Source organism: Ostrinia nubilalis, chromosome 14 (assembly GCF_963855985.1).
Source record: "Ostrinia nubilalis chromosome 14, ilOstNubi1.1, whole genome shotgun sequence".
Lineage (NCBI taxonomy): Eukaryota > Metazoa > Arthropoda > Insecta > Lepidoptera > Crambidae > Ostrinia > Ostrinia nubilalis.
The window spans coordinates 14,424,439-14,441,937 of NC_087101.1; the positions used below are offsets into that span (position 1 = coordinate 14,424,439).

The 17,499-nt window shown below is 39.2% G+C and overlaps 1 protein-coding gene across 1 annotated transcript in view; it reads left to right on the forward strand.

The window, feature by feature from the left end:
- LOC135078361 (apoptosis-stimulating of p53 protein 2) overlaps window positions 1-17,499 on the forward strand; it is a 449,764-nt gene that overhangs the window by 98,961 nt on the left and 333,304 nt on the right. The window contains exons 2-3 of the mRNA XM_063972958.1: window positions 6,478-6,529; window positions 16,988-17,141. Coding sequence (XP_063829028.1) covers window positions 6,521-6,529; window positions 16,988-17,141 — 163 coding nt within the window. The 5' untranslated portion in view covers window positions 6,478-6,520. The remainder of the gene's footprint in view (window positions 1-6,477; window positions 6,530-16,987; window positions 17,142-17,499) is intronic.

Here is a 17,499-nt window from a genome sequence, read left to right on the forward strand (position 1 = left end):
CAACCCCTGTGAGTTAATCGTATCACTTTTGTTTTTGTTTCCGAAGTTGCTCCTGTGTTATAATACCAAGACGTACGATTGATCTATTTGACTGATGCCATTGATAAAATCATCTAAAGTTTAGATGATGATGATCCTTTAGCACGTCAGTCCCACGCGTAACAGTGCGCGCCCTATGTACCGATTATTTGGCTCTCTCTCTGTCTGGTCGTTATAAAATGTTATAATTGGTATGACGTCATCAACTGTCCCCATGTAGCCCGCCCCTTAGATGATAATAGCACGTCAATCCCACGCGTAAGAGTACGCGCCCTATAAATATTTTTCTCTGTGTCTATCTGGACTCTGGATGTTAAAAATCAAATTAAAAATGTAAATTAAAAATGTTATCATTGGTGTGACGTCATCAACTGTCCCCATGTAGCCCGCCCCTTAGATGATAATAGCACGTCAGTCCCACGCGTAAGAGTGCGCGCCCTAAAAGAAGAAAATTTGGCTTTCTCTCTCTGTCTGGTTTTGATAAAAATCTTATCATTCGTATGACGTCATGCACTGCCCCCATGTAGCCCGTCCCTTAGATGATAATAGCACGTCAGTCCCACGCGTAAGAGTGTGCGCCCTATAAGCCGAACATTAGGCTTTCTCTGTCTGTCTGGTCGTGATAAAAATCTTATCATTCGGATGACGTCATCAACTGTCCCCATGTAGCCAGTCCCTTAGATGATAATAGCACGTCAGTCCCACGCGCAAGAGTGCGTGCCCTATAAGCCGAACATTAGGCTTTCTCTGTCTGTCTGGTCGTGATAAAAACCTTATCATTCGTATGACGTCATGCACTGCCCCCATGTAGCCCGTCCCTTAGATGATAATAGCACGTCAGTCCTACGCGTAAAAATGCGCGCCCTATGAGCCGGATATTTAGCTTTCTCTGTCTGGTCGTCATAAAAATGATATCATTGGTATGACACCATCAGCTGTCCCAATGTAGCCCGTCCCTTAGATGATAATAATTGCACGTCAGTCCCACACGTAAGAGTGATCGCCCTATGAGCCGAATATTTGGCTTTCTCTGTCTGGTCGTCATATTATAATAATAGCACGCCAGTCCCACTCATAAGAGTGCGTGTCATATAAGCCGAACATTAGGCTTTCTCTGTCTGTCTGGTCGTGATAAAAACCTTATCATTCGTATGACGTCATGCACTGCCCCCATGTAGCCCGTCCCTTAGATGATAATAGCACGTCAGTCCTACGCGTAAAAATGCGCGCCCTATGAGCCGGATATTTAGCTTTCTCTGTCTGGTCGTCATAAAAATGATATCATTGGTATGACACCATCAGCTGTCCCAATGTAGCCCGTCCCTTAGATGATAATAATTGCACGTCAGTCCCACACGTAAGAGTGATCGCCCTATGAGCCGAATATTTGGCTTTCTCTGTCTGGTCGTCATATTATAATAATAGCACGCCAGTCCCACTCATAAGAGTGCGTGTCATATAAGCCGAACATTTGGCTTTCTCTGTCTGTCTAGTCGTCTTAAAAATGTCATCAACTGTCCCCATGTAGCCCGTTCCTTAGTAGCATGCCAGTCCCACGCGTAAGAGTGCGCGCCCTATAAGCCGAACATTAGGCTTTCTCTGTCTGTCTGGTCGTGATAAAAATCTTATCATTCGTATGATGTCATACACTGTCCCCATGTAGCCTGCCCCTTAGATGATAATAGCACGTCAGTCCCACGCGTAAGAGTGCGCGCCCTATAAGCCGAACATTAGGCTTTCTCTGTCTGTCTGGTCTTAATAAAAATCTTATCATTCGTATGATGTCATCATCAACTGTCCCCATGTAGCCCGTTCCTTAGTAGCACGTCAGTCCCACGCGTGAGAGTGCGTGCCCTATAAGCCGATTATTTGGCTCTCTCTCGTCTGGTCGTCATAAAATGTTATAATTGGTGTGACGTCATCAACTGTCCCCATGTAGCCCGCCCCTTAGATGATAATAGCACGTCAGTCCCACGCGTAAGAGTGCGCGCCCTATGAATATTTTTCTCTGTGTCTGTCTGGACTCTGGATGTTAAATGTTATCATTGGTGTGACGTCATCAACTGTCCCCATGTAGTCAGTCCCTTAGATGATAATAACACGTCAGTCCCACGCGTAAGAGTGCGCGCCCTATGAATATTAACGCCGTCGATCGGGGTTGTCTTGTCGGACGCCGAATCGGAAGTTCTTCCGTAATAAACAGGAAAGCCTTGAAGATAATAAAAACATGGCTTGAGACATCCTGGATTAATAGCAAGTTTATTAAGCTCTGGGCTGCAAACATTTTTTTATATATTTTCTGTTAGAAGCCTTTTAAATGAGCACTTTTACATGTCGATTATTTAAATGACAAGAGTGCGTGGATTTTACCTGCCTAGCTCGCACTTATTGCGTGTCATTTAAACTATAAATTACTGTATTTTATTGAAAAAGAGGCTGACAAAGGTGACTGAGATTCTTTCGCCACTTCTTCTCAGCACCAGCCCATATGTTGTCCCGAAGTGGTGGTAGGGCGAGCTATGTATATTTGGGACGTGTATAAGTGCCCTGGAAAGGGCCTATGTACTGAATAAAATATTTGAATTTTGAATTTTCATAATATTTTTTTTTAATTCTCCTAAAGGACAAAGCTATTCTTTTCTTCCCAGTGCCCGCCCATAGGTAGGGGCCGACGGGAAGATTTCAGTAGCATTGTGGGGGACAGCAGGAATAGAGGGAACAATTTACTCTCTGATATTATACTGTCTACTGTAACTACACATAAATTGGAACCAACATCCTGCATTACAATCTCCAAGCGCATGGCGAATGTATTTTACATAATCGGCAGTTTTCGCCATGCAATGAAATTACTGGAGGTCTGCCCGTTTTAGGGTTTAACGAGTAATGAACGGGTTAAATTTTAATCCGATTACGGCGCAACAATGTCGGTCCGGGAATTATCCGGCGAGAGGGTTAAGGTTTCAAATAATGCAGCTCCAAAATACGACTCATCGCCGAACTTAGGCTCGTATGCAGTCATAAACACATAAATAAAATAAATAAATGTAATAATAAAAGGTATACTTAATATATTGGACCGGGCAGCTAAATTGGATCACCTTCAAAATTCGTGTAGTATTTTTTCTTTCAGAATTCAACGCGTCGTATGACTGCAGCCTTATTAAGCAATCACCATAAACTGGTTCATTTTTATAACAACCTGTTAAAATTTTCAGGCGGTAAAAAGAATCATACTGTATAGCCCTTCAAGCTCCGCGAATCGAGATACACGCCCGTATTCACAAACATTACTATACTATGAGGTCTCACAGTGCGCGTGGACGCACAGGGTGACACATGAACCAATCACAGAGCTCTATTCAACGCTGTGCGTTCAATTTGCTGCTTCACAGGCAAGCATCGTTTGTGAATACGGGCAACAATCAATTTATCGTTTCGTTGTCATAATGTTTTTTTACATTAGGTATTTATAAGGTTTCAATACCACGACCACAATACCAATTTAATTAGCGTTTTAAGGCCGGGTAGCAGAGAAAATGGCGAAAATGAGGTTTTCATTTTTCATTTTTGAGGTACTAAACAGTAAAATTAAAGGCTAAGATTTTTATTGGGCATAGTTGAGGATATTTTCTAGGGCTATTAACGGATGGAAACACGATTTGATGAAGTTGACTCGATAGAATAAATTCCCAAAGTTACCTCTATTCGTTTTCTATTTATGGTTTTATTTTTAAAATAAGCGATTTGAGATTCTAAATCTTTTACTAAACTAAAGTTCAGAAATAACTTGAGGGCTTTTAACGGATGAAATTTTTATATTGCGTCTTATTTAGTTACTATGTTAAAAAATGTGGAAAAAATCGTCCATGACGGCTTGGACAATCTCAATCAGTCGCGCGGTGGCGCTTACGGAGGACGGACGCGTGTCAGTTTTTTGGCCGTGACAGTTCGCGATTTGTCAATATTTTTGACAATGATGACTTTGATGAGTCACAGTATAATAATATCAGTGTTACTGGAGAAAGCTTAAATTTTTGATAATTAAAAATTATCAATTTTGTCTACCTATTGAAATTTAAATCGTTCGCATCCTTTTAAACGAAGACTCTACTCATGATACATAGTACATTCCTCAAATATGAGACAAAACCAATGAGTTAAAATTTCATTTTAATAGTACCTACATACAATCGTCTTACACTCTTTAGAAGAGCACACTGACACAAATAAATAATAAAAAATACTGTCTAAGGTCTGTAGATAAAGGTCTAAGCTGTAAGATAGAAGAATCTTCTAGCCAAAAAGATGGCAGATGCAGCAGATGTCAACGGATTTAAATCTGGAGTTCATGTGTATCCTTGTAGTTTTGAGTTTCTAGAGCAGTGATTCTTAACCTTTAAGTCATGAGGGACCATTTTACCAAATTTCTGTCTTGTCAGGGACCACCTCATAATCGGTCAAAACCAGTTTGACTGCAAAAATCAGTTAAAAGTGGTTTTGACCAAGGTGTGCAAGTGCACATCGTGGACCACTTGGAATGCCTCCAGGGACCACCAGTGGTCCGCGGACCACCGGTTAAGAACCACTGCTCTAGAGCGTCCCTTCCTCCACCATGCGTAAGAATGTTTCAAAAATACTGTCTAAGGTCTGTAGCTAAAGGTCTAAGCTGCAAGATAGAAGAATCTTCTAGCCAAAAAGATGGCAGATGCAGCAGATGTCAACGGATTTAAAACTTGTAGTTCATGTGACTCCTTCTAGACTTGAGTCTCTAGAGCGTCCCTTCCTCCACCATGCGTAAAAGTTTTCCAAAAATACTGTCTGAGGTCTGTAATAAAAGTCTAAACTGCAAGATAGAAGAATCTTTTAGCCAAAAACATGGCAGATGCAGCATATATCAAACGGATTTAAGACTGGACTGGCACCACCTTGCAATGTCATCCTCTCATTGTTATCTGTAATGTAAATTATTTTTAAAATGTATTTAAAAAATAAAATGTTCGTTTTATTATTTCAATAATCTGACCTCTCAACTCAACTATACTACACAAACACCTTTGTTCGCAACTGTACTGACGAAACCTCGATATTATACCGTTCATTTAAGATGGCAAGCTATTTGCTGCGGTAATGCACTCCAGGTAACCGTGTGTGATGCTTATTGCTCATAGTAATTTTCGATACAGAGCCCCGTACATACGTTATACATAAATTATGGAAAGAAAACACCCAGACCAATACAAACAAATATGTATGCAATTTTAGTATGATATTTTTATTTATTAATAAACAAAAAGACTGAACAAAATTGATGCGTGTACTGATTAATGTAATTAACCACATGCAAAGCTTTGTGAATTGCAACAACTATAATTTATTATCCAAGCTCTAAATAATCGCTACTACGAGTAACATAACTGATCATAAAATGTTTTTCCAATCGCTCAAGCTCCCGAGGATCTACCGATAGATCGGGTGACGTAATCTTGAAATTCTTTTAGCCGGCGCGGAACTTCCGGAAGGTCGGGTGACGCCACGCCTCTTTGAACCGTGTTTACTTTGGCAGTTATATTCTATATTTATTCGATTCTAAAATATATTCCCAAAAATTTTGAAAGTTGTTTTAATTTGTATCACTTGGATATGATTTGTATTAGAAAGTGCTGTGAGTGTGATGCTTGAACGGAAGGAAGTCAACCTAACCTAACCAACTGCGTATTTCTAAACTACGTATTTCTATACTGTGTAGCCGCGAGAGCTCTTTGGCGCGCTGTCTTCGGCGAAGTATTGCGCGCGCAGATTTTGACAGCGCGAAATACCAACTTTAGCAGAAATACCAAGCCTTAATTCGTTTTTCATGAAAAGTCTCGCGAATAACAAAGCTGTGTGGTTTAGACGTTGAATAAATAACGGCGGAGGGATTAGGGAATAATAAGGGTAATGTGGAACAATGCGGCCCGTGGCTCTTTGAAAACCGCGAGTTTTAAAAGCGCGGGCAGGCTGTGTGTACTGTGTACCTCTCTAGTAGTTACATGAAGTACATTTTCCCTTTCTTTTCCTGTGTGGTGCGGACGAAATCGCTACCTAGGAAAAATAATAAAATACTGCATAAATTGTTCTGTTTAATTTTTATTTTATTGTGCGGTGTATAGATTAAAGAGTAGGTATACAGGGTGTTCCAGAATGGGTGAATCAAACTGCTAGGGGAGGTAGCTCTTCTAATTTACTATCCCTAAAAAAATATGAAAAAAAAATAAAAAAAAATTCCGAACTCAAAAAATTTTTTTCATATTTTTTTGGGTTTGTACATTAGTAGAGCTACCTCCCCTAGCAGTTTGATTTACCCATTCTGGGACACCCTGTAAATTATTTTCCTATATAGGTACTCTAACCCAGAAAATCAAAAACATTGTTGACAAAAGTGTATTTTTGTTTCAGGAACGATACGATATAGACGAACGACCACACATGTCAGCCCACAATGATTCCGGTAAGTGGTGAATATTTATGTGTAATTTTTTGGTTATACAAGCTCTAAAGGAAAACGGGACTATTCCCACCTCTCTTTCCCACCACTGCAACTCCTGTGTAGCCAGGATCTACAGCTTGACCGCCAATAAAAACCCAACCAATGAAGGTCAAGCTTGTCCCGGGGAAAGTTAAACTGTCATTGGACCCGCAACGAAATTAATCAGAAGAACATGTTATGAGGAGTTCGAAGTTAAGGTTCGACTTCTCCGTTGCTAAAAGAAAAAGTGAAAGATATCTTAAAGTTTTTAGCTGGTGAGTATTTGCGAGTAATAATGGTAGCGATTTTCAACAATAATACCCCAAAATGAACAGCACCTTCACTATACAGGGTGTTTGGCGCATCGTGTGCCAAAATGATTTGGCAGATAGAATGGGTCATTTCCTATATTTTCAGCCCCCATAACACGTTCCATGCCGGGCGGCTACTTTTATATTAATTTTTTTAGTAATTTCACCAAAATACCCAAATCGCATCATTTAATTTCGATTTAAAAAAAAAACTACTAGACGTAGCCTCAAAGTAAATATTTTGTTTTGACGTGCATTGATGTAGGGTTGCATCAAATCTAAATTTACTGGCAAATATCATCTAGTTTTTTTTTTAATTCATCTTTGAAGTTTTTCTAAAAGTTAAAAATGGACTGAACATTTAAGTTTACATGGCTATAAAAAAATAAATAAAAGAGATAGCGATCTTCGGATTTTATCAAAACTTCTCTAGTCTATCCCCATTTAAACGGTATACTAATCTTGTTTAAATAATAACAATAACTTCACAAATTCCTTAAATTAGTGCATTGACTCTACTCGGACTGATTTGCGAAATTTGTGTTTATAGCCACTTTTGTGTGAATAGCACGTTATTAAACACCTAACAGGTAAAAAATATTTATCTTATGCAATGTAAAAACCTTTTCCCTATCGTTTTTCAATGTGGATTTCTTGAATTTAAGGACGAAAATAATTATTTTGATCGTTTATTAATTATTACAAATTTTGTTCAAAATGTCCGCCTCGGCAACGTATACACTCACGACATCTTCTTCTAATTTCGACTGTTGTCGTATGCAGCCACATTTCTCTTTTTATTACTACAAAGGCGTTTTCTATTCGTTGTTGTAGTTCTTCTATTGTTTGAATCCGTTACGTATCAGTTCTTTAGCTCGTCCCCAGACGTAAAGATGTAACGGAATTAGGTCTGGGGAACGTGCAGGCCACTGTATAGGGTCATCTCTTCCAATCCACGAGTAGAAAACGCCTTTGTAGTAATAAAAAGAGAAATGTGGCTGCATACGACAACAGTTAAAATTAGAAGAAGATGTCGTGAGTGTATACGTTGCCGAGACGGTCATTTTGAACAAAATTTGTAATAATTAATAAACGATCAAAATAATTATTTTCGTCTTTAATTTCAAGAAATCCACATTGAAAAACGATAGGGTAAAGGTTTTTACATTGCATAAGATAAATATTTTTTACCTGTTAGGTGTTTAATAACATGCTATTCACACAAAAGGGGCTATAAACACAAATTTCGGAAATCAGTCGGAGTAGAGTCAATGCACTAATTTAAGGAATTTGTGAAGTTATTGTTATTATTTAAACAAGATTAGTATACCGTTTAAATGGGGATAGACTAGAGAAGTTTTGATAAAATCCGAAGATCGCTATCTCTTTTATTTATTTTTTTATAGCCATGTAAACTTAAATGTTCAGTCCATTTTTAACTTTTAGGAAAACTTCAAAGCTGAATTAAAAAAAAACTAGATGATATTTGCCAGTAAATTTAGATTTGATGCAACCCTACACCAATGCACGTCAAAACAAAATATTTATTTTGAGGCTAGGCCTAGTAGTTTTTTTTTAAATCGAAATTAAATGATGCGATTTGGGTATTTTGGTGAAATTACTAAAAAAATTAATATAAAAGTAGCCGCCTGGCATGGAACGTGTTATGGGGGCTGAAAATATAGGAAATGACCCATTCTATCCGCCAAATCATTTTGGCACACGATGCGCCAAACACCCTGTATAATCTATGTAGGTACAGCTTGAAAGCCATTAATATTGTGTGTATCAGTGCAGGATTTTATATTCAAGGAATTGCACCGTTAAAATTGTGATTGTTAAACCATAATAATAAAACGGAGCGCTTATTAAACCCTTGCATCTGCTTGCGTACGCGCAGGTGCGAATTCATTGCGTGGGGAGTAAACTTTGACCGTTACGTGATAGGGCACTCGTGCAAACAGAGTAAGTCGTAATCCTACTAATCCTACTAATATTATAAATGCGAAAGTTTCGATGTCTGGATGTTTGTTACTCTTTCACGCAAAATCTACTGAACGGATTTTGTTTATACTTTACAGTATTATTGTTTGTAACCCAGATTAACATAGAGGCTATAATTTATGCCGATCTGTGACACTAAATTTCACGCGGGTGAAGCCGCGGGCAAAAGCTAGTTAGAAATATGGTAAAGTGGACTGGTTATTTGCACACAGGCGTTCTTAGTTCGCGTTCTTTCAAATTATTGTAAGAATAATATTTAACATGATTCAGCTACAGGACGTTTGAGAATCCCTGTTTAGTTACTTAGAGTAGAAAGCAAGGTTTCATCTATTTTAATACCGTGCCAGAATTTCCATTAACATCTACAAGTAGTTTAGGCATAGGGATATACTTCCATTATAGAAAAATACAAATAATAAACGAAATTGTCCCTCTATTGTTGTCTTAAAGAATGTTCTCAGAATCATTGAGACTCTACTTATTTCTTACATACAACTCACATAAAGAAACCTACCTATGATTCACAATAAATAATTTTGAATTTGCATTTGAAATATTTTCATATGCGTATTTCATACAAAATTTCTAACAATGTTTGCTTCATAAATACTTGATAGATAGATATCCTAGGTTTGACTTCCTTGTCAACTCTGCTTTCCTCCGAGCCACCGTGCAGGGTTATGTAAAAAAGGGCATCAATGTCATCGTATCCGATGTGCATAGGGTTGCCAATGTCTAGGTTTCATTTCTTTTAGACTGAAGTAATTTAATGGGCGTTTAGGACAGCTTAATGTGAGAAGTACAGCAACACCAGCTTAATATTGTTTAGCTAGTTGTAAGGTCAGTTTTGCTACAAACGCATACATGGCATTAATTGAAATCATTGGCATCCTTTTAAAATAAGACTACTCATGGTTTTTTGTCTTTATTTTACGATTTATTTATATTAGTGTGCTCTTATAAAAAGTTTAAAACGAATTCACATTAAAGTATACATTTTTGCTGCAAAATCATCCTTATTACAACTGATTAAGATACCACAATTTACAGCTTGACGTGCCGTTGTCTCTACATACTCGCGATCAGCACTATTTTGTACATAACATTGATTTATTTACGTGTAGGTACCTATGACAAGCCTTCTTATGAGGTCACGGGCTGGAAGATGTAGCGTGGGCAGGCCTCCTACTAGGTGGACCGACGATCTGTTGAAGGTAGCGGGAAGAATCTGGATGCGGGCAGCGCAAGACCGGTCGTTATGGAAAGCTTTGGGGGAGGTTTTTGTCCAGCAGTGGACGTCATTTGGCTGAAACGAATAAAGGAACGAACCTATGACAAGAGTCTAGCACGTGGCTGCCAACCCTGGCTCCATTCCTGATAGCAGCCGTCCGTCAGCTCGAGTTATGGCAACAAGTCCATTCCTGGATGAGTTACAGCTCAGTTACCATATGACTCCAGTGATTAGATAGCAAACGTATGGAAAACTGCATAATGCGAGGCGCGCTGCTCGAATGTAAATCAACGATTATCATTTATTGTAAGGATGCGAAACGGCAATACTATTGCTTTACTAGTACATGAGAGGCAATATAATGTAAATTATTCACTACTAAAAAGTAGTTAAATATTGTTTGCAGATTCGAATAAGAGATGGAGCTGTGTGTCTTTTATTACACGCAAGCTTTTGATGTTTTTGCGTGAACGAGCAACAAACATCCCTCCTTCCATCGTAACAAACCTTTGCGTTTAAAATAGTAAGAAATTGGTATAAACAAATAAAAAGGTTTCTAAATAAATTTATTTTTGATTATCACCAAATCTAAGGTGCGGTTTTGATTGCCTAAAACTAAATGGTCACAGGGTAACCTAAAGCACTAAATACTGGCTTCGTGCTTCTAGTAGCTGTAGCATTTAGCAACCCATTGTGCGCCAGCGCAGCTCGCCGTGTATGGCAAACAAATGCAAGTGTTAGTCATTTGTCGCTCCAACTCTTTGGGCATTGGAACTTAGATATTTTGTAACCGCAGTTAGTGTTACTGTTGTGAAAGTAGAAATTACTAATACACAAAAGGGTTTTGACATACATTTATGTAACTTGGAAGTTCCATTAGAGTGGACAGATAAGTTTCCTTATAAGTTGTACAAAGGAGGCGACTGATACAAACCAACATCTAAATTCTAAGAAATTGTATAAAATGCACAATGCACAATAACGGTTTAATTTCTTATGAAAAGTAATTTCTAAGATTCGCAGAAAATGTTTTGCCCTCGTTCTCGGATTTTTGAGATTTCATACCTTTTAATAAAAATATATTTACAATTTTCCACAGAGCTTTTTCAGCTTTTCATAAAAATATAATAGCGACCCTCTTAATTATTTTGAAAGGTGTAACCACCATTCATTTCGAAACAAAGGATTGCTAAATACGTAGTTAACAAGCATGAAAACAGCCCTTCGTATATTATTAGTACAACAAAGGTTAGGGAAAGAAACCACAGAGGTGTTATGGAGGGTATAATAAAAACAATGATCACGTGACTGCGGCGACTTCCTTGCCCTTTCAGAGGAGGTTTTGTTTTTTCCCTCTCTATTTAACTGAGTTGTTGGGGAAATAATTACGAAATTATTTGTTGGAGTGCTTCGTTACGCCGATATTTCTTGTGTTATGAAATATTATAAGTTTTTATGTAAATCTAAAATTCAGATAAGTATAATATCCTCTTAGAGGTATGTGGATAATTAAATGCTTCCGTTGTCTTCATTCTATACCTTTTGAATAAAGGTTAATAAAGCAGTAAGATTAAGTTTTAAATTGGTTTTTCTTTGTGTTGCAAATATCCATAACGCGGCTATGGCACCCATCAGCGAAATAGTGTTCTTGCCATCAGATTAACAGTCAAAATCTTTATCAAAAAATGCCTTTTCATATCATTCGCTCTCTTTATTAACTGTACTTATTCCCTCAATCCCCATAATCGTTTTCAATTGTCCATAGTACAGTGTTCTCACTCAATTATATCCCAAAATAATGCAAATCAAACCAGTTAACAGATCGGCCGCTAGCCATCGGCGATCGGTCACGTGACACGTCCTTGTCAATTACCGACGCTAATACCACAAATACCTAATTAGCGGGACATGACGTCACGGTTTGACTCGCTTGTTTTGATTATGTTCGCTGTGAAAGCTCTTGGAGAAAAAATATTATAATAAAATAATAAATAAATATCTTTGGACAATCTCACACAGCGCCATCTAGCCCCAAAGTAAGCAATTAATATGCTTGTGTTATGGGTGCTAGCTTAACGGATATACTACTTATATACTTTTTTTTTTTTAAATAAATACATATTATACATAGTAACACCCAGACCCGTCACAGAAATTAAAATTCATCATTTCAATTTCTGCCCGGCCGGGAATCGAACCCGGGACCTCTCGGCATAGTAGTCCGTTCTGAACCACTACACCAAACGGCCGACCGAAATAAAATTATCGCTCGTATTCACAAACATTACTATGAGGTCTCACAGTGCGTGTTTATTTGAGCTTGTGCTTTTAAGGTAGCAAAGGACCAAAGATATCGAAGAATTTGCAATTCATTTGCGGTCCAGTTCAGTTATAGGTACGCTGTGCTCAGTTACATTACTATTTTTCGGCACCTGTTTCGGCAACAATTAACCTAGAAATTAGCACGGCACTAAAGAAATATATTCAAAACTGCCACGCGGTCTCGTGCTAGATGGGCGTCTTAAAGGCCACCTTCTATCAACGGGAGCGCGTGGTAAGTAACTTGCTTCTGAATGTATGTAACTTCCTACTTTTTTATATTTTTTTATATTTTTAAACCGGCAGACAGTGGCTGTGGTGACTGAGTTTGTTGCGGCGCTTCTTCTCAGCACTTGCCAAATGTTTGTCTCGAAGCGCTGGTAGGGCAAAAAAAGAATGAGACATGTTTAGGCTCCTTAAGAGCATTTGACGATTTGCAAGAACTAATTTAATAGTCCAGTAGAATTAGCTTTTAAATCGGAAATAATTCCTACAAAAGATTTTATTGTTTTAATGGCTTCATTGGTTGCCCATTAAGACTCTCCTAAGTTTTCGACTTCGACGGAGTTGTGCTTAAGTGGTGGGGGCCCCCGAAAGAGGCATTTTTTCGGTTTTCCGGTTATACCGCGTAAAGGACTTACCCTATCAAAAAGTCGTCTTCATGACGGTTGAAGGGCACTTAATCCTGCATTGAATAAGACCAAATTCATATGTTTTGGACAAACCGTTCTCGCGCTAAAGTTCGGCAAAGTAGAAAATGTACGTATAATTAATGACCCTCTCCACGTCCAATGGTTTGTTACCCACAGGCTTCCAAGTTTTGAAAAGGGCCACCTCAACCAGTGTAACCCTATCAAGGCTTACGAGCTTGATGCGCCTATCCTTGTTCGTCCCAGCCGTTCCTTAACTGCGGTTGCTGCACCTCTTCCTGGCACTCACCTGAACGACTCTGTGTTACCTACTGTGGCTGCCCCTCTTCCTTGTATCCTCCTGCATGACTACGTTGCCTAGCCGTATGCCTGGTCTAAGGTTCGACGCCAAAAATCAACAACAACAAGTTCATATTAAAACGCTGAAGAGTTTTTTGTTTGTTTGTTTGAACGCGCTAATCTTAAGAATTACTAGTTTGATTGAAATCATTATTTTTATGTTGAATAGCTCATACATTGAGGAAGGCTATAGCATATATACAATCACTCTACGACTAATAGAGGCGAAGCAGTGAAGAAAAATGTTGCAAGCACGGGAAATAGTATTTAAACTATTTTCACGCGTACGAAGTTGATTTTGTGGCGTCGAACCTTGGACCAGGCATATGGCTAAGCAATGAAATCGTACAGGAGGGTACAAGGAAGAGGGGCAGCCACATTAGGTAACACAGAGTCGTTCAGGAGAGTGCCAGGAAGAGGTGCAGCAACCGCAGTTAAGGAACGGCTGGGACGAACAAGGATAAGCGAATCAAACTCGTGAGCCTTGTTAGGGTTGCACTGGTTAAGGCGACCCTTTACAAGGCTTGGAAGCATGTGGGTAACAAGCCATTGGACGTGGAGAGGGTCATTAATTATACGTATATTTTCTACTTTGCTGAACTTTAGCGCGAGAACGGTTTGTCCAAAACATATGAATTTGGTCTTATTTAATGCAGGATTAAGTGCCCTTTAACCGTCATGAAGACCACTTTTCGATAGGGTAAGTCCTTTACGCGGTATAACCGTAAAACCGAAAAAACGCCCCTTTCGGGGGCCCCCACCACTTAAGCACAACTCCGTCGAAGTCGAAAACCTAGGAGAGTCTTAATGGGCAACCAATGAAGCCATTAAAGCAAAAAAATCTTTTGTAGGAATTATTTCCGATTTAATCAATTTTTGTGTTTAATTCTACTGGCCTATAATTAGTCTAAACAAATAAAGATAATTTTGATTTTGATTTTTGAATAAATTACATGGTACACCATGTAAATGTACCACAGCACATCAAAATACATACTACCTAGCAAGTTTACTCTGTTTACTATACTTCTAATGCAACGAAAAAGAAATGTTAACTTCTAACAACTGGGGTCACATGGGGTCTATAGTCAATAATAACCCTAATGCCAGAATGAGCTGTCTTAAGCTAATTCATAAAAATGGTGCCTTCCGTAATAAATCATATTCTTTTAGAGCTTTCAGGCTAACGAAATCCTGCTAATGAGTCCTAATTAGAGTGGGAGGAAATAAACGAAGTGATTTTTCAATTTGTGTGTCCCATTCCATCTAATCAACGTTAGTACTCGTATTTTGGCACCCGGATGAGATAGCAGATATCACGCTCCAAAGAATCTGGAAATTTATAGACTCAACGGGACTAAGCAGTGAACTCTAAAGACAAGGGCTGCCACAATAGATCAAACCTGGTCGAGTTGGCGCAAGTAAAGGCCCAAAAACCAATAAAACCAATAATAATAATAGTACTCGTATTTACAAACGATGTTTGCTTAAGTGAAGCAGCAAATCGAACTCACAGCATTGAATAGAGCTCTGTGATTTGTTCGTGTATCACCCTGTGCGTCCACGCGCATAGTGAGACCTCATAGTAATGTTTGTGAATACGGGCGCAAGACATTCAGGTAGAGAATTCAACACTAACCAAGTGCTGGCTACAGTCTAACAGTATTTTCAACAAGCAGCCCAGAAGTTCCACATAGTTCGTATGTTTGTGCACCAATTCCTAACTGCAAGTTCAGATAATGCGATTTGTAGTTACGCGCAGGTGGCGCCACTGTCGGCACCTCCTCTCTACCCCCCACTTAGCGCAAATTGCTCGCACTTTTGATGGCATTAGGACCTGTTAGGACCTCGCTTTGAGCGCGAACGGCCATTAGGTGCACTGTAAGTTTGTTCGTTAGAATTTAGCTTTTCTAAGCGTGTTTATGTTGGCAGAATTAAATTTATTACTCTGGAACACTCTGGACAGTTTACCTTTATTCAAAATGCGTCATTATTCTCATCATCATTATCATTTCAGCCACAGCCGTAGGCCTTTCCCAATGACTTCCACATCGCACGGTTGGCAGCGGCCTACATCCAGCGCCTTCCTGCTACCTTTATCAGGTCATCGGTCCACCTTTAAATTACTGTAATTTTTTCGAATGCTTTCAAATTTTAGACTTCTCTTGGACATTTTTTCCTTATTTGTTCATAATAGGTTTGACATTTTAGATAATAATATGGTAACTAACTACACCACATGTAATACATGATAGGGCTTTGAAAGGGGCTTTTTATGGCAACAAAAGTGTACTAACTTTACTGAGAAATGTTTAAACATTCAGAATTAACGTGAAAACGTAATCCTAGTACTATAACGGCCCATAACTGTGTATTTCCATAAGAGCCATTAGTCCTGGCAACAATCACGCATAACGACGCGTGCGCATCATTTAAGCCATTCTATTGTCTCTTTCTATAGAGCCAGACATGAAATGCAAATGAAATGAAAATTGTTCCAAGAAAAACAGTCGTAAGTTAAATAGAAAGAATTAACGGTTATTAAGCTTGCACAGCCTTTAGTTGCTTACGAGTTCTACTAAGTAGTCTATAATTTTTTTCACTGAATACTCAATACATACTCAACATTTTATTGCATCCATTATGTTCTTAAAATTAAAACATTTTGGGCCCTGTAGCGCACGGCAAGTAGGAGAGAGGAGGACCACCCTTGATGTACCTATTAGAAGTTGGAGAATATTTTTCACTTTGCTCTATTGTTTTTCAAAGGAAGCATGCCAACACTAGATTCTGAAAACACGATGAAATAACCGAACAAAACTAAACATTATTAATAGTGTTGAAATTACTGTTTCTCCTGTCGTCGCAGCAGGCTACCGATAATTTCCTCTTTTGTACAAAAATCTCGATGCTATTCCTACAAAAAGTTTACATAGTGTTTATACTCTTTGGGGTGCTTTGGGTGTCACTTTCACGCTCGCGCTCTTTCATGACATTTTGATGGAATGAAAGATGAGTTATTATGACTTGTCGTAAGTCGTAACGTGAAATAAATGTTGAAATAAATCAACCAGAAAATCGTACATTATTGTGACTTTCTTGTTCAAGGCTTAGTAGCAGAGTTATGGCAGCAGGATAGGAAGATCCTTGGATATTACAAGTGGACGTCTATTAGGACTGTTATAATATTGGTTATAATTTGGAAACTGAGGTAATCTAATAATAAACACACACGTTAACTACACCCTGCACATCAATTTAATGCATTAATGCTGGTGTAATATTAAGTTAGTATTTAAATAAGTACATCTTCAACATGTTTCTTCTATCTTTTCGGTTGACTGACTGGTTTGTATCTCTTCTTCCTCGGTCCCACACTCATGAGGATCGCGACCACATATTATGTATAGTGTTCCTCAGTAGACTGTGGACCGCACGATGCATACTGCCACCCTCCGTTTTCCTCACCGCATCTGACTATTCTGGTTGACTTTATCTAAATCTAGACGTTGGTTCAGATACTTCATTTTATATAGCATCTAGAACCAAGAAATACCACCTTATTTAACACGTCTTCTCCTTCCAGATGATAGTGCGAGTGTGGTGCGAAAGCGGCGCGGGGTGGTCGCCGACGCACGTGCCGGTGACCCCGCAGACCAGCTGCCGCGACGTGGTCGAGTGCTGCCGCGAGCCGGGCGACGAGCCCTGCTTGCTGTTCAGCGTTCATCCACAGCATGGAGGTGAGTACAGCTGGCGTGCTGGCGATGTAGATGCGAGGAACTTAACAGAGGCACGTGAGGGATTGCTGAGAGAAGAATGACGAGCCCTGCTTGCTGTTCAGCGTCCACCCGCAGCATGGAGGTGAGTACCTATAGCTTATTGGGAGAGCTGGTGATGTAGATGCTAGGGACTTAATAGAGGCACGTGAGGGATTGCTGAGAGGAGAATGACGAGCTCTGCTTGCTGTTCAGCGTCCATCCGCAGCATGGAGGTGAGTACCTACAGCTTGCTGAGCGAGCTGGCGATGCAGATGCTAGGGACCCTAAAGACGAGCTGCTGCGACGTGGTCGAGTGCTGCCGCGAGCCGGGCGACGAGCC